Here is a 20,748-nt window from a genome sequence, read left to right as displayed (position 1 = left end):
TGAGGAACTAGCGTCATTGATCCCTTCAGCACCGGTGCGTAGTCGGGATACACGCCAAACGCGCGCCCATTATTTGTACACGCTTGACATTTGTCACATGAGAACGGGTCGCTTCTACGATTCGTTCTTAAGTTCAACAGCTCGGCTGTGGAACGAACTGCCGGCCTCTGTGTTTCCTCCCTCCTACAACATGGGACTCTTCAAGACCCATGCTCATTCCTTCCTCTCCACAAAAAGACTCTCCACACAGCATCCCCAAAGATGACATAGATATGGCCTCCTGTGTGGAGTTAATATAAAATAAAATAAAACTATTCATTTGGGAGGTTTTGATTTATTGGATAACCAACACCTCTGCCGCAGGTCACCTCAAGTGGTTTGATATGCTTAATGATTTAACAGAAGTGCACAGGTTCATGGGGTGAGGTTTGCCTAGGTCTTGGCAGCTGATGCGTTTGCCTACCTAATGCGTTGCCGGTTGGGTCAGAAGAGACTGGTTGAGAGAGACCTTTTGACGTCTCTAGTCGGATGCTCTTGACCCATCTCCAGTCGTAGAGATGGTTTCATACGTCTCTCACTCCTGGACGCATTAACCCTCAGATTCCTAGCCACCCCTCAAACCTTTTTCCTTCCAGAACATCCTCTCCTTTCTTTCAATAAATAGACCCTCTCCATGGCAACCACGTAAGCCCTGAGAGAATTGTTTTTCCTCAGGGCCTCTTGTGTGAAGCTAATGCAAATGAAGTTATTATACTGCCGTCTAGCCTGCTAGAACTGACCATCTTACCGGTCACCAGTGTTCATTATTGTTGTTTCAAGACATTTCCGTTAGACCCGTGTGTATTCCAGCAACCGTTACCGTTTCTGCCATGTTTCTTATTTGAAAAAGTTAACGAAATGGAGTCTTCTTGCAAGCGTAAACATGACACCTGACTTTAAACAAATGAATTTAAATTTTACGAAAGATCGATCGTGGTTTTTGTTATTTTTATGTAATACCTGTTTAAATTTTTTGCATTTTTTTTGTATTTACACTATAATCCGCCGCTTTCACTAATTGAACGCTTGCCTGTTTTTTCTAGAGGCCGAATAGCGAGAGAGTACTGTTTTTGTACATTAAATAAAGTTTTAGACTCCCGTAGCTTATTTTGAAATTGTAAAGACCATTTTGGTTTTAGTTAGCGGGTGAATTTGACTCGTCGAACAATAGATTAATTAATAAAGTAAATTGTATTTTTTTCACCAGTACAACAGATTCCCCAGTAGATTATAGATGAAAGATTAAAATTACATCTCATTTACCAATTTCCAGGTCACATTTTTAGTAAGGGTATACTTAAAAGAATTCATTTTTAGTAAAGGTATACTTAAATTAATTCATTTTTAGTAAGGGTATACTTAAAAGAATTCATTTTTAGTAAAGGTATACTTAAATTAATTCATTTTTAGTAAGGGTATACTTAAAAGAATTCATAATGTGCTCTTTCATAGATGGCGTTAATTTAATTATTTTAGGAAAAAAAATTTTTTTCAAGTTATGCTTCAAAATAATAATATGAATTATTTGTTTATGCATATACATACGCAATATGAATATGAATAAATGGCCGCACAAAAAATCAATTCTTTCAAGAGAGACATACAAATACAATATTGGATTTAATCACTGATACATTACTGTATCTGCATGCCTTTCTTGAAAGAATTGAGTTTTAATTCAGATAAAACTATTTATTCATATTGCATATGTACATGCGCAAACAAATAATTCATCTTCATATTTTAAAGCATAACTTTAAAAATATTTTTTTTTCCTAAAATAATTAAATTAGCACCATCTATAAAAGAGCAGATTATGAATTCTTTTGAGTGGTAACCGGATAAATCATCACAATGATAATTCATCACATCTTTAAAAAGTTATATAAAGTCATGGAAAGTGATGAAGCAAAAACTTTATTAACTGGGTTACGTAGGTTAGGTTAGGGTAAAAAAAAAAAAAATTCATCGTTTCTAATGACTTCTTTTTAAAAGTGTGTTGAATTGTCACTGTGTTGAGTTATCATGGAACCCTTTTACCCTTAAAGAAAAAACAAAAAATTCTGTCCCAACCGCTCTGTGCCAGTGAGACTATGGCATCCCCAATTTTGGCGTGTTGTAAGACTGAAGGGAGTGGGGATAGAAGGAGATGGGGAGAGTAAGGTTGAGCCGTTAGTATTTCGAAGTAGGTATTGCTAATAATTATGTTTTTCAGTTTAAAAAAAATCAGGTCAGTAAGCAATCGACATATAAACCGAGTGCCGTAAGACCCTGTGCAGAAAATTAAGTTCGCTATAGTATGGTAATGATCTGCAGCGCTGTTCAGTGTAGAACTTTTCTGTACAGGGTCTTAGGGCGTTTAGTTTATGTCGATTGCTTACCGACCCATGGAACGACACGCTAATATCATTTTCTACCATTAATTTGGTGCTCGATTAAATAATGCAAAAAAATATTTAAACTATGATTTCGATTATATGCGAATGAATATAGGTTGATTATTTTACAATTCTATCTCTTCTGAATAATAATGCTTTAGACTTCCGAGGTATATGTTATAATACCTTCTATCCTCTCCCCCAACTCTGCTCAGAAATAAGTAGTTAATGCTATGATTTTTAGTAGTCCAAATACCGTTCATTGGTCATGGATAATGTCTCTTCAATTGGCCAGTGGTTCTCAAATGTATGTTATTTCGAATGATTTGTATAAATACATTACAGTTAACTCTTGACAGGCCAAGATGCCAAACAAAACGTATGTAATCAAGTGGGTCTTCTGACAACCCCATGCAATTTTCTGTCTTATGGGCTTTTAAACTATAAAAATCCCAATTATTAATGGTAACTTATGTATTTGCGCAGAAATACGTAAAATACTAACATAATATGTTAAGTATTTAAGCTAATATAAGGAGGATAGTAATTTTGGGTACTACCTACTCCACTTTGCTGCGGGATAGTTAAAAATGTTACCAGATTAAAATAAGTTTAAAAAAAACTATCTAAATGAGCAGTACTGGTCACCAATGAGTAACAGAATACAACTGTTGAAAAACTCCACACAGACATCTTTGGGGATGCTGTGTGGAGGGTCTTTTTGAGGAAACTAAGCTGTGGACCTAGATCTTGAAGTGACCCACGTTGTAGGAGGGAGGAAACAAAGAAGCCGGCAAATTATTCCACAGCCAAGCCGTTTACACTTGAGTCGAACGAGTCGTAGAAACGACCCGTTATTGGGCACACGTTTGACGTGTTTCTCGACTGTGTCGAAGGAATCAATGGTGCTAGTTCTTCGGAGCATCTTCCATTGAAATAACGGTAGAATAAAAAAATAAATGCTGTAATTTATTTATTAACTAGCTGTCACCCGCCATGGGTAGCTGTGGCTCAGTCTGTCTATGCAGATAGAGAAACAATAGCGCGTGTTGCTTTTACGTGCAACAGATGGCGCTGTGTTTCAAAAAAGCATGTTTTACCTGTAACAGGCCACATCTATAAAATATAGATACCTAAAAACACATGTGTGTTCGAAGGCAACGTTGTGTCAAAATTTCAAAGCAATCAGTGAATCAGAAATTCCATAGATTAAGATTTTGAACAAACATTTTTATTTATATAGATGTTATTATCAGTTCACCTCAATATTGTCAGAAAAATAATGTGTGAATGTGGATGAAGCAAAGTGTGTCAGGATAGAGTTGTGCAACTTTTCATTCTCTGCCTACTCGTGGAAATTGAATATTCTTTTTTTTATTAGACAAATTTTGATTATGCTCATTGAGAAACAATTAAAATTACTTTTTTTCCCCGTAGCAAACAACTGAAGAGAAAAAAAAAATTCATTCATTGAATATTTTCTGCTATAAAATACCAACCATTTTTTTTCATTCATCCATAATCAAAATAAATTTACCAATTAAATCTTTAATGCTTCAAAAATTGAGAGATATCTCTATACATGGTGTCCTGACATCGTGGTACAAGCGGGAAACTGGCAAATCTACATCAAATTTGGAGATATAATTATAAGATATAACTTTTTTGTTTTGCGCTTTCGTTTATTAGTAAATCGAGTTAAAAATTGGTCGCCACGGGGTTAATATAAGCTGTTTAATGTTTTTTTTAAGTATTTTTAGACCCAGTTGTTTCGCAGAAATACATGTGTGACAAAGTAATCAAATGGTCATTTTGCGCCATTTTGTTTTTTTTTTACAGTTGAGAGGTTCCCGTTTAATGCCAATTCTAAGTCAATTGTCGGTTGTTACAATTTGATAGAAAGCTAAATGAAATTAATGAAAGGTACCTTTCAAATGTAAAAAAAAAACATAATGGCGATGACAGAATGGCCATTTGAATTTTTGCAACAATTTAAAAAATATATATTGGTTCTTCATAACTTTATTTGATGTAGATTCACTAGTTTCCCGCTTGTACTGCGAATTTCCAGACACCGTGTATGTTACATAATATGTACGTCTCTCTAGTAGTTAATTTAATAATAAATAAATTATTTAATAGTTCCTCGCAATAACCATTTGAGAACCATTCCAATTCACAAGACACAATTAATTCCAATTTAAATAATATTGTCCTCGCTATAAGAATATTGTAATGTGTACAAGTTGTTATGTCATCGCGGATAGCATTCGAGTTTGTTCCTCTTCCCAAACACATCTCCCGACTTCATCCGTCCAGTCAAATTTATTTGTAAATAATACGGTTCAACGATAAAACAGATCAGTGAAAAAACGGAAGATTGAAGAAAAGAACAAATAAGTAATGCACCTAACCTATTCGTTTATCATGTTCTATTTTTGGGGTATTATGCCGTGTGGCACTTGCTTCTTCTTTAGCCAAAGTTTCGGACAGCGTCACAATGTCCATCATCACGGCAGTTGTGTAGATTGTGTTGAAGTGTGTGTTTATCTATGTTAATAGAAGTGATACCGCTTTGCGCATATTTAGTTAAATTAATGTGGTTTTCGGGTTTCTTTCTTAATTTGACGTGAATACCGCACAAGAGTCCCAACAGCTCCCAACCTTTTGAAGCCAGTGAGACTATGGCATCCCCAATTGGGGTATGTTGTGCGAATTAATGCAGTGGGGAGGGGAAATAGATGGGGAAGTACCTGGCTATTCAGATGTGATCACCAAACACGGCTAAAGCCATTTTAAGCAACGATTCAATTCTGAATAGTGGTCTTACACCAGGGCGATACTGAGGGTATTATCCGCTCTCGAACGTCCAGCAAATATACTATGTATATTGTGAAATAACACAAATTAATCAAATAACATTTATCTGCGCACGCCGATATTTGAACCCATGACCTCTGGATTGCCAGTTGAAAGTCTTACCCCTCGACCATGGTGGCTTTTTACTTTTGATGTAGCCGTCAAGTACTGGATACCAAGAACCTTTTAAACGCCAACATATCCGTAAGGATACCATTATTAAAAAATAATGAGTTTGTGTATTTAGGAAGCAGTTTACGAGAGATGGGAAGGCTCACAGAGATATTGAAAGAAGAGTAAATGCAGGTAACTCCATTAATGGAGGACTGAACGCAGTTGGCGCTGACAAAAAATTGTCCAAAGAAGCGAAGTTAACAGTCCACAATGGAGTGCTGGTACCTACCTTGATTTATGGAAGTGAGGCATGGAACTGGCAAAGAAAGGATGAAAGGAGATTGAATGCTGTTGAAATGAGATCCCTGAGGCGTATGTGTGGTAAAACCATGTTTGATCGTGTGAGGAATGTGGAGATCCGCAAAGAGTGCAAGGCTGATGTAAGCGTAATGAGTAAGATCAAGAAAGGGACGCTTAGATGGTTTGGGCATGTAGAGCGAATGAGCGAAGAAAGGAGTGTAAGGAGAATATACGATGCAAATGTGAATGGTAGCAGAAGTCGGGAACGCCCGAGGAAGACATGGCACGACCAAGTGAATCAGATACTTGAGTCGGGCCATGTCAAGAGTCAGAATAATGGAAGAGTATGTATGAATGTGAATGGGGCAAGAAGTGTGTGCCAAGACCGAGTAGTTTGGCGGTCCGTCCTCTCTACCTACCCCTGCGGGGAAACGGCGTGATGGTTAGTTAGTTTCTCTGAATATAACTAGCTATTCTGGGGTAATTATTTCATAAGTAGTTATGGAAGATAATATACTATTTTTACAAATATACATGGTGTCCGGAAACTCGTAGTACAAGCCGGAAACTGGAGAATGTATACCACACGGGGAACCCAAATAAACATAAAGTTTTTTGATTTTAACATTTTTATAAAAAAAAAAAAAAAAAAAATTTCGGCTATTTCGGGGTTCAAATTTTTTCGTCATTATTTGTTTTACTTTTAAATTTTTAAATAGTTTTAATTAGTTGGGTACTTTGATCTTCAGTAATAATTTATAAGAATTTGATCAAAAAAAAAATCTACTTCTGACTCGATTTACTCGAAAACGAAAGCTCAAATCAAAAAAAATTATACTACAAAATCGACTCCAAATGTGATGTAGATTCACCAGTTTCCCGCTTGTACTACGAGTTTCCGGACACCATGTATAAATGCATTATCTGTAAGTTTGTACAAATTACAAAATCAAAATTGCAAAAAACAAGTTATGAACATAAAATCAGTTGGCACGCAGTGAAAATTTAGCATTGGCGTTCGAGAATTTAATATTATGTATGGGGTTTTTGTGGATTTCAATTGCCTCCCTAATTATTCGTGCTCGGTGCGTTTTGGGTCTTCCCAATGTTCTGTTTTGTCACTGTCATGTTTTATCTAAATACATAATAAACATATTAATACAACTGCAAACATTATTCCTCAGTATTATAGTGGGCTTATTTTTGGGGTATTATGCCGTGTTGCGCTACCTCCTTATTTAGCCAACGTGTCGGACAGCATTGCAGTGTCCATTATCGGAGCAGATGTGGTGAAGAGTGTGTTTATGCATGCTACAATCATAAACACACATCTACATGTGGTATTACTGTCAATTTTAAAATGGTTTTCTGCACATAGTTTCGGTGTAGCCGTCAAATAATATTTATTTATTTTATTGATACATGATTTAGAGCAGAGGTTCCCAAAGTTTTCTATATGGACCCCCAGGGGTCGATATCGTCACGCTGGGGGTCTATGTCAGATAGAAAAAAAATTCCACGAGATTCAAATGGGGGTACATACCCATTAACTCAAGTCAACATTTAGGAGTTCCGTAAATGACACAATAGGCCTAACACAAATATAATAGACTGAGAAATTACTTATTTGATATTTGCATTTTTATATTTCGTAAAGTTGTTAATTGAGGTATATAAATAGAGTCTACGTTCCTTTTCTTGTCAGAATTAATATATTCAAGCAAAACATTGCACATTGGACGATGCGAATTTTCCTAGATCCCCAACTTGTTTTTGAAAAACGTCCAGGGTAATAATGACGTTCAACATTTAAATGCACTTCACACAGGACATTTTGACTGTGGAAATGGAAAGTTCAAGAATCGGATATCATATGACAAGAAGAACTGATCGGAATAATAGCTAACAAAGAACTTAAGGGGCAGTTCTGTAGGGCTAGCTACAGAAAGAAATTCCCGTTGCTTATCCTGCTTCATTTTCATTTGGTGTAATACCTCACAAGGGTGCCCCTGTCTGCACAATGTAAAGACAGAGCAACTATACCGCCACCCGGTTGTTGGGCAGGCAAGGGAAGGGAATATTTTTATTTAAAAAATAAATGATTATCACATGGGACGTTAATAGTTTTAGGAAAATTCAATATTCGGCAGGCAGGGGGTCTACGGAAAAAAATATATTTGGCAAGTGGTCTACGGGGCAAAAAAGTTTGGGAACCTCTGATTTAGAGAGTACATGTGGTTTTTTGTGATATTTCACCCTCCATGCTAGGGATGACCCTGTGTGTTATGGCGGGTGAATTTTACAGTTTGCGGACATAGAAATCTATACATTACTATAATATTAAAAAAATGATGTATTGTATTGGGTTGCAAGAAGAGAATGGAGAAGTTAGAGAATTATAAGAAGATGAAAAATTTGAGAAATTATTAGTAAATAGATCACACTAATTAATTTTGTACATACTATACCGCTAAGTTAGGGAATAAGGATTTATTATGTTTTGTCTGAAAGGTGATTAAATTGATAGAGTGTAGAATGAATGGGTATTGTAGTTGTAATGTATTCCATGTGTAAGGATCCATTTCGTAATTTGTGTTTTAAAGGAATGGGGTTGACTCACGGTTTTTAGGTTTTCAGCACAGACATATGAATATTAATAGACTAGAAATTAAGGATGAGGGGTAAAATCAACTGTTGAAGAACGAAGAGGGTAAAGCTGACTGTGATTCGTCAATAAATCAATCTGATAGTATATAGGCATCTCGCCTTATAATATCACCATTTAGTTCTTAAAAGTAAAATCTGCTTTTGAATGAATAGACATTTTTACATGTGAGCGCAAATTACTCGCCACGTTATGAACAAATTTGCGAAGTCCAAATTCGGCAAAATAAATTTCTTCTTTTTTCAGAGTCGAATATTTCGTTTATGTATTTAGTTAAGACACTTTTATAAATGTTCATAATTTACTTCCCAGCAACCAACCAGCTTTGTGTTTCACGTCGATAGTATATGTTTCTACAACTGATCCATATATGGAATTATATATGGAATGTAATACGACAATTGGGTTTATTCTCTTTTTCACATCTATTTTTACAAGTTTTCATAGCACAAGTCACCATTTTGCCGTGTTATTTCGTAAAATGAACCGATGATGCCTCGACCATAGTTCGCACAAGAATGATGACGTCACATTTTCTAAATTCACTTGAGGCCATACGCGAGCACAGCCGGCTCCAATGGAACCGTTATGGGGAGTGGGGAATAATACGCTTTTAATCACTTAGGGCAGGTCTACTAATATTCATATGTCTATGGTTTTCAGGGATAAGGTTAAAGATTTTAGGAGCTAGGATGAAAAATTGTATTTGAGCTGACGTGGTATGTAGTGAAGGTACTTTGTAGTGACAAGCCAATGATTAACAATGAGAGTCGGTAATTGACTGCTACACCGAAACTAAATGCAGAACACTATTTTAAATTTGACTGTAATATCAGCTTTTGTTTTTTTTTTTACAGTATTACCGCACAAGAGTCCCAACTGCTCCCGTCTGGAGCCAGTGAGACTATGGCATCCCCAATTGGGGTATGTTGTGAGGCTGAGGGTATTGGGGAGAGGAGGGAGATGGGGAAGAGGAAGGTGGGGAAGTACCTGGCTATTCAGATCTGGTCACCAAACACGGCTAAAGCCATTTCAAGCAACGTTTCAATTCTGAATGGTGGTCTTACACCAGGGCGATACTGAGAGTATCTTCCACTCTGGAACGTGCCGCAAATATACTATATATTATTTTAAATTAATTAATTGTGAAATAACACAAATTAATCAAATAAAATTTATTTGCGCACGCCGGGTTCGAACCCGCGACCTTCGGATCTGTAGTCAAAAGCGTATACCACTAGACCACGCCGGCCGTCAGAGGACAAAATCTTTACACATCCGCCCTGATGATTGAACACTGTAATGGTGTCCGAAACATTGGCTAAGGAAGGAGGTAGTGCAACGTGGCATAATACCCCAAAAATAAATCACCATAATACTTTTGGCTGTGTAAATCCCAAATCATACCACCATTCCTCAGTTTTTGCATTTACCACGTTCATGCACTTTTTTGATAATTACATCCTGACAATTTGTGTGTGTTTTTATAACAAGTGTTCATTTCATTCATTATTTAAAACCTTGTTTATTTCACCTACAATAAGTTTTAAAATCCAAATCAAAGTGATTTTATTAAATTTAATAATACATAAAAAAATAAACTAGTAAGTTTGTTAAACACATTTATTTAAAATAAACTAGTAAGTTTGTTAAACACATTTATTTATTCATTTTTTTATGCCGATTAGTGCTTGTTATACCAAGTTTTATTGGACAAATTTCGTTAATGGTGGGGCAAAAGTAATCACCCGATGTTCTTTTGCTGTAATTTTTTTTTAATGATAAGCTTTGGTACTGCTTGTTATTCCGCATTCTTGCGGAGTAAACCGATTTATGTCTTGTCGATTTGTATTCTGCGTTTGTTTACTTCACAAATGTCAAAACCGAATTGACATTTGGCGCCATTTGCAAAAGTTATAGCGTTTTCCAATAGGGTGATTACTTTTGCCCCACCCTGTATTAAGTAATTATTAAATAAATTTAGTTAATATAAAATCATTATTAAATATTAAGTCGGTATTCACAAAATTTTGGTTAATTGTTGATTAAATTTCATGAACTTTAATTAACTATCAAATAAATTTAATTAGTATAAAATAATTTTTATTAAATAAGGACTCCAGTCGGCATAAAAATATGAATAAAACAATAGTTATGTAAATTTTTTTTTTTTTTGTTGAGTTTTGCTTTATTTTTATATTGTTACACCATACAGAGTTTGCTTCCTACAAAAATACAATATAAATGTGGTCGGGGAATTTGTTGTTCAAACGTCTAACAGTTTTCACATTACCACAAGTTTCCTAGCACTGTACACTTTTATCTGCTTAATTAACAGATTTTTTATAACTTCAGTGTTCTGACGATTGTTTTATTTTATTCCAGGGCCACGTTACCACTCACAAACGACTCGGCGCCCATCAAGAGTGATCAACAGTCTGTCAACAGTCTGTTTGATCGCCACCTCTCCCAGTGCATCAAGCTCAAGCACGATTACTTGCACTCTAGTCCCGTCGAGCAGCTGACAACGGCCGGCGATAAATGCAATAGCGCTCGAAACAATGGCTGCAGTAGCGCCTCGCAAATACCCAGAGACGCTTCTAAGTCATCCATATCTAGTGGCGATCGCTTGGCTTCGAGGATGACAAATTATGCCAACGATATCATGTTTGCCGATTCCGGAAGCGATGTTTTAAATTCCCCTTCTGTTTCAAAAGTTAAAACCGTCGAGAATGGCTGTAACTGCGGACAGTGTCCGATCAAAGATCCCAATTCGAATCAAGCTTTCCCGCGTCATTTCGGCGGGGCGGTCCTCAGCGATTTGCAACAATCTGTCTCGGCTAGTGACAAGCGGTGTTCGTGCATCGGATGCAAGCCGTCGCAACCCGTGCGAAGCATCAGTCAAACCGACGAAAACACTTCATCTGGCATTATATTCTGTGATATTTGCAAAAAGCAGAAGATTTCCGTGTCGAATTTCCGTGCGTTGCAGATTGCAAATAGTTTGAATATGTCAGACGGTAAGACGCGGAACAACGAAGCCAATCACAATGATAGTCCGCTTTTCGAAGACGAATTGTGCAAAAGAATAGATCTTTCGTTAAACATGGATAGCGAGATCGATCGAAGGATCCGCAGCGCTTATTCCGTTACAGGATTGCACGGAACTCGAGAAGAAAACGAACGTAGAATCCCGTCGAAGAAGTCGCACAATCGTCACAGTTCCGATTCGGCGTTTGATCGGAATCACTCAAACGGCGATTCCGCGAAGAATTCCGCGTGCATAGATCTCAGTCAGTTTTGCACGTGCGAGTTGGACGGGGACCTGAAGGAGAAAGAGAAGGTGCGGCGGAAGACAGTTTCCTCATCGGTGGATGAGATCTTCAACCTGTCGGATGTGGGGACGGCTGGCAGTCGGGCTTCTAACCCTGCGGAGATCCACGGGAGAGGTCGGGAACGGCTGGAGGGCAGCGGACAGAGGCAGCGGAGCTTGTCCGACAGTCAGAGGGACAAAGCTAAGACTGATAGCAATGGTGAGTTTATTATTGGATCTTTGAGCCCCGGGAACCACTTATTGGATAACACCTCTGCCATAGACCACTCCAAGTGGCAAACTACTTTTTGTGATTTAGCAGGGGTGACCTATTTCATAGGGTGAAGTTTGACCAGGTCTTGGCGGTGGATGCGTTTCTCCAAACTGCTGCTTGGCGGAACAGGTTGGGAGAGGCCAGTTGAGGGAATCCATTTGACTTCTCCAGCTCGATTCTCAACCCATCGCCATTCATTCGTCCGTCACTCCTGGACACACTGATCTCTAGGTTCCTACCCACCCCTCGTACCTTTTTCCTTCCCACCTCCCTTTCCTTAAAAAACCCCTACAAAGCATCCCCAAAGATACGTAGACCCTGAGGGGAAATTATTTTCCTCGGGGCCTCTTGTGAGGATGTAAAAAAAATCTCTTTGCATAACATTTGTTAAGAGTCCTGCATGACAATCTCTCACCAAACCTTACTTAAGAACTCTGACTTCTAATTTTTTTAGTGTAAATACTGCAGGTAAGAAGCGGGACTACGGCATCCTCAATTTAAGTATGTTGTAGAGGATCACCGGACAAATGAACACACGGTAACAAATTATTATAAACATTAATTACTCGCCTGGAATATCCATACAAATTGAAAATATCTCCCCGAGTAAAAATAAATGCCGCCGACTGGAATTGAATTACTCTCAAATGATACTGTAATGAATGTGTAATTTGTTATTGGCAGGAGGAGCAAGCGCCCCCGACGTGGTGTCGCCCCCGGTTCCCCCGCGCAGGTCTCACCGGGGGCACAGGACCCGCGCGCTCACGCCCCCCCGACCCAACACCAACGGCCTGCCCCCCACGCCCAAGGTGCACATGGGGGCGTGCTTCTCCAAGGTAGCTAACACAATCCCTTCTCAAGGTTCACTGTAGAAGCAAGGAAAGCAAAATGCTGAATAGTCCAGTGTTTTTTTTGCAGGTAAGACAAGACAGTAGCTTACTGCTAGCTTCGCATAATGGAGTTCTGGTACCTACCCTCGTGTATGGGCAGTGAGGCCTGAAACTGGCAGAGGAAACTGAATGATGTAGATATGAAATCCCTGAAGCGTATATTTGGTAAAACCATGTACAGGGTGCGGCAGAGAGGACGGACGGTTTTAAAAAAATCATAAAATAGTTAATTTTTACTCAAAAACAAATTTATTGATGGAATCAGGTTCGCGAGGAAATAGCATTTGAGACAGTCAAGTGTGGAAAATCACATCAGGCATGTGGTGGCCGAAATCGTTGATGCAATGCTGGAGGCGTTCTTGGAAGTTCGCGTAGACTCTCTCCAACATCGTTCAACATTTTCAGGAGTTCGAACTGTTCGCGGAGCTCCTCTTGGTCTTCTGTTGATCAGTTCACCACGCCTGCAAAGTGATTCAACCCAATGAAGGATGGTGTTTCGAGAGGGAACAGCTCTATTCCGATGAATGTTGAAGTGGCGACGAAACTCACGCTGTACGACGGTGACTGACTCATTATTTCGGACGGAACAATCATAGGCGAAAACGCGGTGCTCCACCGTCCACGGCTCCATGACGACTACTGGTAAAACAATGCTAGGAACTAACGAGTCAAGCGGCACCCCCCCCCACCTCTCTCGTAGACGGAGGGGGAGAGTACTACCCATCTCAAAAACGTCCGTCCTCTCTGCCGCACCCTGTATGATTGTGTGAGAAATGTGGAGATCCGCAAATAATGCAAGTCTGATATAAGCGTAAGATGTAAGATTAAGAAATGGACGCTCAGATGGTTTGGGCATGTAGAGAGAACAATACAACGCAAATGTGAATGGTACAAGAAGTCAGGGACTCCCGAGAAAGACATGACACAATCAAGTGAATCAGATACTGGATTAGGGCCATATCAAGAGTCGGAAAAATAGAAGAGTATGTATGTGAATATGAGACAAGGAGTGTGTGTCACGACAGAGTTGTTTGGCGGTCCGTCCTCTCTGCCTACTCCTGCGGAAAAGGCGTGATGGTTAGTTAGTTGGATAATATTTGAATTCCTTCGACTAGCATTACTGTTAATGCCAATGACGATAAATGAATGGAGCGTAAAAAACTAAGATATTTGACTAAGGGTATTTGATCTAGCTTAGGAAGGAAATAGAGTTGGAGTTACCTTGGAATTTCGCCTCATGTGAAATCCACAGCTGATCGTTGAAAGTTTCTGGGTTAATTTCTTACATCTTGCTGGGGAGAAAGACAGGCCAAGAATGGAGTTGGCGAGCCAGCTTTTAGAATTTGTAATTTTAAAGAATGTGTAATATTTGCAGGTGTTCAATGGCTGTCCCCTGCGAATACACTGCACTGCCTCCTGGATTCATCCTGACACCAGAGATCAACATGTTCTCATTGGTAAGGTCCCAGAATACAATTAACCAATCAAATTGTTTTCACTCACATCCTCGGTGAGCGATGTAATGCTACGTATACATTTGCGAACCGAAACGAGAGCCAAGCCACGAATTACGGAAAAAGAACAAAGCAACTGCAAGCAGCGTTTCGCGCCTTTTGCGGTTGCTTCGTTCCTTTCCCTTAAGTTGAGGTCCAGCTCGCGTATATTATAGTAGCATTACATCATCCATGCTGGAAATTTTTGCGATGTGATTATAACCTTTATGCTTTGAAAACCTTATAGAAGACAAAATCAGAATTGCTTGCGCTAATAACATGATTAGTTTTTAGGTCTTTACCTAACAACTAATAATAATAATAATAATAATAAGTAACAACTACCTTTGTAGTTGTTACTTTTTATTTCATAAATGTGGCCTCTCTGACTGTGTTGAATACATTTTATATAGGTATGTGCATGTCAAAATTCATTTTCGATCAACGGCAAAAATGAAAATATTTGAATTTTCAAAGTAGTATATACAGGTAAAGTGCATTAACTTCAGAGGTGATTCTACATGATTTTAGAAGTAGAAAATATAAATAACTTTTTTCGAAATTCCAACGTTTTAAGGTAGTTTTTCGGTTAAAAAGTAGAATTTTTTGTATGGGAAAATAAATATTCTTCTATGGAAAAATATTTTAGTATGGGAAAAAAAAAGTATTGAAAAAAGTTATTTATCTTTTTTACTTCTACCATCGTGTAGAATCTCCACCCGAAGTTAGTGCACTTTACCCCCGGACACATTGTATAATAAAGGTAATTATTTTGTTGAAAATGCCTTTTGATTATTGTTTTTCATGTAACATATTATGTACATATTCAGGTTTATGTAGAAATAATAATTTTTATATATTTTTTTAATAATCAGTTTCCATAAATATATTTTTACAGATAATGTTAGCTATTCCGGTAAAAATTTTACAATGTAAACATGAATGATATTTGATTAATAAGATATATTATCCGGTAAACAGAAAAGATTTGCAAAAAAACATAAATCGTAGTTTTTATTCTGATATTTGAGCAAAACCCATCAAGGTAATTTTCGCTCAGTTATCAGCCGACGTTCAATAGGTTAACAGTAACCCGGACCCTTTGATAAAGTTCACCAGGGTTGTCATTGGATATTTGGCTGTCTCCTGGTTCCACAATGTGTCGTCCCAGACATGTTATCCTTGTTCCCATCAGGACGGGACATAAGCAGCACAGGTGATTTGTAGTCTCTTCATCCTCGAAATAAAAGTAATTTGTTATTTGCAGGAGCGGATGAAGGAATCTACACTCTTAACCTGAATGAGTTGCACGAGACGGCCATGGAACAACTCTGTCCTCGGAGAACAGTCTGGATGCATGTCATCAAGGATGTCCTCATGTCTCTCTCTGGTAAAACAATCTCCTCTCTTAGTCGTTATCTCATTGTTGTGTTGTAACATTTACACAAATACATCTCTAATTATTGCTCATATGTAGGGTAGTTCAAGTAAAATAGATGATGTCAAATTATAACATTTATTTGCAAGTGTACAAATTTACGTGAATTCGAAATTAAATATTTATTTATTTATATATATTTTTTTTCATGTTCTCCATGAAACGGTTATACACCAATATATCATGGAGAAGATTACAAATTAAAAAGTTTACAGAGGCAGTTTTACTATTTTGTGACATGTGTTAAAAGATAGTTACTGAATTGTCTGTAGGTGACATTGAAAATGTCAATTGCTAATGCAGAATCGTTAAGCAGTTGAGTCGCTCTGTTTATTGGCGCTTTCTGATAGGCAGAAGTCCTCGCTTTCGGAGCATATAAGAGTGCATGGGATCTCCCTCGAGTATAATTGTTAGGGACATAAAAGTTAACCTCTTTCAACATAGGCGGATTGTGTATTGTACCAGAGATTAACTTAAAGTGTTTGCCTAAAAATATTTTTCTGCCGGCTTCTAATGTATTGAAATCGAGCATTCCTGTTAAGAACAAGGATGGATACAGGAATGGATAGTATGTATATTCCCTCATATACAGGTAACGCATAAACCTTTTTTGTACTTTTTTGTAATACATAATAAAACCTGAAGCGCTTGTAGATTGGAATAATTGCAAAGCATTATTTCGTACATGCAACATTAAATAAACCATAAGAACTGACCTTGTTACATACTATTGGGCGCCATGTAGGTCACGGATTGATCTCACAAAATATAATAAAAACTTAGGACACAATGTCCAGTAACATCTAGCTAGCTAACTCGATCACATGTCGTCCAGAGTTCCACCCATCAATCTCTCAGTAGACCGGTTCCGCCGGCTTCCTGTTGAGCACTTGTTCGTTCGTTCACCGTAAGTAGCGCTGTTTCCTTCTCCACCAAAACGAGCGGTCAATTACAAGTCAACATCAGTTCCTACTTACTGATGAGTCAACATTAGATTCCTGGGGTAGCTATTGAAACTGTTACAGTGTTAAGCGTGATACCCACCGCGAACGTATCTTTGCTAGAACTAACTCATTTGAGTCTTTTTCATACTTTAGTTTCCACCATGAGCGTGTATGAAAGTATGAAAAAGGCTCGTTACGATGCTAACTTAGTACTAGCTTAGCTTCGTTGCCGATGGATACTACGCTTTAGTCTCATTTCTCGAATATTCCCTTCATTATTTTCATTAGGAAGACTGACATACTGTGCGTCAGTAACAAAATCCTTATACCTGTGATTACCCATGTTACAAATCAAAGGTTCCCAATTCTCGAAAAGGTTAAGAACCATATTTTACCCTAGTTGTCGCGGAAATTGTCGACTTCTAACAAGAATTTGCATGTTTATATATATGTTCTACAAAACTTTTGAGTTTATTCAGCCATTCAACGGTATCGGAAATCACTTCATTCAGTACAGATGTGCCTCCGGAAAAATAATAAAAGGGACTTTTATTAACCCCCTACCCTGTTATTTGTATATAATAATAATTGGATAATTTATGTAGCGCCGTTTTTGTGAAAAATCACTTCAAGGACGCCTGTGTGCGAAATGAAGAAAGGGATAACTCGAAATAAGCTCTTCTTACATTATCATTGATATTATCAACACAACATATGCAATGCAACAAAGGTTGCAACATATTACCGTAGTGCATACGTCGTGCTGTGCGCACAAACTGCGCAAGGAACGAGCATTGGCTGGTGGCACGGTGTGTTCCATCGTTTGTCAGTTTTTGGGACGAACACAAAAGGATCTACCTAGATCCCCACACACCTGTGCGCAGTGTATGAAAATGCTTGAAAATGTTGAAGTATGAGTTTGTGCATGCGATGCGTACACATATTTTTTTTTTTTTTTTTTTTTTAAAAGAAAGACAAACATTCCCGGGTTACGAATAACCCAACAATGTTTGAAAATCTCCTACTACCACCACAGAAAGCCGAAAATGTTGCTTGTGTTGTGATGGAGGACTTAGCCAGCCGAGGAATCGAACACGCGACGCTCGGGTGAGACCCAAGCGCTATGCCCACTCAACCACTGACCGGTCAAGCAATATGCAAGCATTGCAACCAAAGATATTAGAAGAACGAGATATGCTATGTTGGCCGCCGGACCGTAGCCGGAGTACTACCTAATTAGGGTACTTTGAACGGTATCGGGACGTGTACGCACAGAAATCTGTTCTATGTATTAGTGCGGATACCTTAGCGCAAGCGAAGGTTTGCAGTAGTATTGGTGAACAAAACCGGCGACACTCGGCAAAACAATTCCACTCAGTACGAACTGCGCATAGCACATCTCGTTCTTCTAATATCTTTGATTGCAACCTTTGTTGCATTTTTTTTTTTTTTTTTCAAAAAAATATTTTTCCACAAAAAGAGTACAAAGGGTATAACTTATAGGTTACATCCTATTTCTGCATGTTGCGTTCTTAATATCTGTATAAGACTTAATGAAATGAGTGCACTCAATCTTTTCACGCTTAAAAGTCCACTTTGATTAATTTTTCATTGTTTTGTATGATGTGTAGTTCGTTAGTTTGTTTTGCACAGTTGTACCTCGAGATTTTACCTTGTCTCCCATCTCTTTTCTGAGAGATATATTTATTTATTAACTTTGCAGGTAAAAGCCAGCAGCTCTACAGGCATGACCTGTTGGCGCTGCAGGGACGCCACGCCAATCGCTTCAGCCTTCGGGTGCAGCGAATGCCCGAGAGACTGGTGCCCAGGAAGTTTGCTCTAACCACGCGGGTACCGGACACCAAAGGTTTGTTCTTGTGAACGAATGCATGCAAATCTTGGAAGTGGAAATTAACAGATAGGCAGATAGGCTTGATGTCGATTACAATGCATTTTATCTACTTTTGATGGCAATCACGCATGCACTCGCGGGCATATATGCATTTCTCTGAAGTCGGATGACATTGCAGCAGTTAATATACAAAGTAAATGCCGGTCCTACCCGATTGGTGTTTGGCGAGGTTGATAGAGTTGCCAACTCCAGTTCCTGTGTAGGAAGGTTCAATCATTTTTAAATGCATTATAGTAAAAGGCTTTCTTTTTTATGGGTTTTTAAGGTTTAATCATTTTGAAATGCATTATAATAAATGTATTACATATAGTAAAAAGGCTTTCTTTTTTACGGGTTTTTAAGGTTCAATAATTGTGAAATGCATTATAATATTGTATTATAGTAAAAAGGCTTTCTTTTTTACGGGTTTTTAAGGTTCAATCATTTTGAAATGCATTATAAATGTATTATAGTAAAAAGGCTTTCTTTTTTTACCGTTTTTTAAGGTTTAATCATTTTGAAATGCATTATAATAAATGCATTACATATAGTAAAAAGGCTTCTTTTTTTACAGGTTTTTAAGGTTCAAAAATTTTGAAATGCATTATAATATAGTATTATAGTAAAAATGCTTTTTTTTTCCGGGTTTTAAGGTTCAATCATTTTGAAATGCATTATAATATTGTATTATAGTAAAAAGGCTTTTTTTTCACGGGTTGAATTTTCTTTGTTCAGGTTGCATAAAGTGCGCTGTGGGCAGGAATCCTTACAATGGATATAAATATCTGTGTGGTGCGACGGTGCAAGGCCTCTTCCTGATGCAGTGGTACGACCCTCTACACAAGTTCATGCTGCTCAAGGTAGGTCTCCTTCGCTCTTACTAACTTCTTGAATTGATAACTTCTTCACAACAAAACATTGTGTCTTTATTTATATTAAAAACTCTCATAATCAGGAACAAGTGTGTAGGACGGCCTGGAGGCCAACGTCCTCTCTATTATGCTCTCAAAGTCTCTATGATTCTGATTCCAAAGCTCACGGTTCCCCGTACCTTTGTACCCGTCGTAGGGGGGCAACCCTGTATACTAGCGACATCTGTTGGATAAGTCTATAACCTCTAAGATCTATCTACACTAGAGCCATATGTGAGTTGTAGCTCGAATTATCATACTTCTGTCAGCTTTGTCAACCTTTCTCTGGGTCAGTCCTAGATGATTTCTCTCAAATTCATAAAGTTGAATTTCTGGATAAATCATCATTTCTATGGGCACTAATATGCAAACATTTTTTTGATAAAAAAAATAGATTTCATATTTATAGGTGTTCGGTTTGCTCAAACAATTTCCTCAGTGCTGAGGTTCAATGCATCATGCTGTGTGGAGAGTTGTTTTGAGGAAAGGAAAGAAAGTGAACATAGGTCTTAGAGTGACTTCTTGTTGTAGGATGTAGAAAACGCAGAACAAGTTGTAGAAACTCACCTTCTCATAATATGACAATTTATGTCGCGTGTGAAGGGATGAATGACGTTAGTTTCTCGAGCACCTTCCATTGAAATATTGGTTGAACAGGGACAGCATTCCCACCTGATGCCTTTGCTGTAAAGTTCGCAATACGTTTGTTAAGATAGGGGAATCAATCATGCCTTCCGCTTCTGCACAGAGTCGAGGGCTTTTGTCAAGTATTTTGGGGCTGCCAAATTCAACAGCGGGGCGCACTTGCGATGTGTACACACTTGTGGCCCTGTAAAGTGCCCAGTACATTAGTGAACATGTTTCGATATGCCTTGCTTTGCCTTCCAGCACCTGGAATGTCCTCTGCCGTCTCCGCTGAAGGTGTTTGAGATGATCATCACTCCGGAGCAAGAGTACCCGCTGGTCTGTGTGGGCGCCAACAGAAAACCCCTGAAGCTGGACCTACTCAATATGAATTCAGGTAACTACTCCGAGGAGTAAGGCTCTCGACTACGAATCCGAAGGTTCCGGGCTCAAATCCTGGAATTTTATATCTTCTTACCTTTTATGACCATTAAATCCATTTGAACGGTCTCAGTCTCTGCCTGTTGTGAAATTGTGATCAGATGTCAAATGTTGGCACCTAGCATCGTGATACCTACACCTTTCCTTTTGATCTCCTTTGTAAAATTATTGTTG

At 38.2% G+C, this 20,748-nt stretch overlaps 1 protein-coding gene across 2 annotated transcripts in view; it reads left to right on the top strand.

Moving 5' to 3' along the window:
• The window catches only part of hppy (MAP4K3-like protein hppy), an 80,081-nt gene that overhangs the window by 51,656 nt on the left and 7,677 nt on the right, over positions 1-20,748 (top strand). For both annotated transcript variants that reach the window (XM_089649629.1, XM_089649628.1), the window contains 7 exons: positions 10,741-11,888; positions 12,627-12,778; positions 14,208-14,289; positions 15,593-15,715; positions 18,431-18,574; positions 19,334-19,458; positions 20,398-20,530. In XM_089649629.1, the coding sequence (XP_089505755.1) occupies positions 10,741-11,888; positions 12,627-12,778; positions 14,208-14,289; positions 15,593-15,715; positions 18,431-18,574; positions 19,334-19,458; positions 20,398-20,530 (1,907 nt within the window). The remainder of the gene's footprint in view (positions 1-10,740; positions 11,889-12,626; positions 12,779-14,207; positions 14,290-15,592; positions 15,716-18,430; positions 18,575-19,333; positions 19,459-20,397; positions 20,531-20,748) is intronic.

The sequence above is a fragment of the Hesperophylax consimilis genome, chromosome 30 (genome assembly GCF_061612785.1).
Source record: "Hesperophylax consimilis isolate HC1 chromosome 30, BYU_Hcon_1.0, whole genome shotgun sequence".
Classification (NCBI taxonomy): domain Eukaryota; kingdom Metazoa; phylum Arthropoda; class Insecta; order Trichoptera; family Limnephilidae; genus Hesperophylax; species Hesperophylax consimilis.
This window is presented reverse-complemented; position numbering and strand designations above follow the sequence as displayed.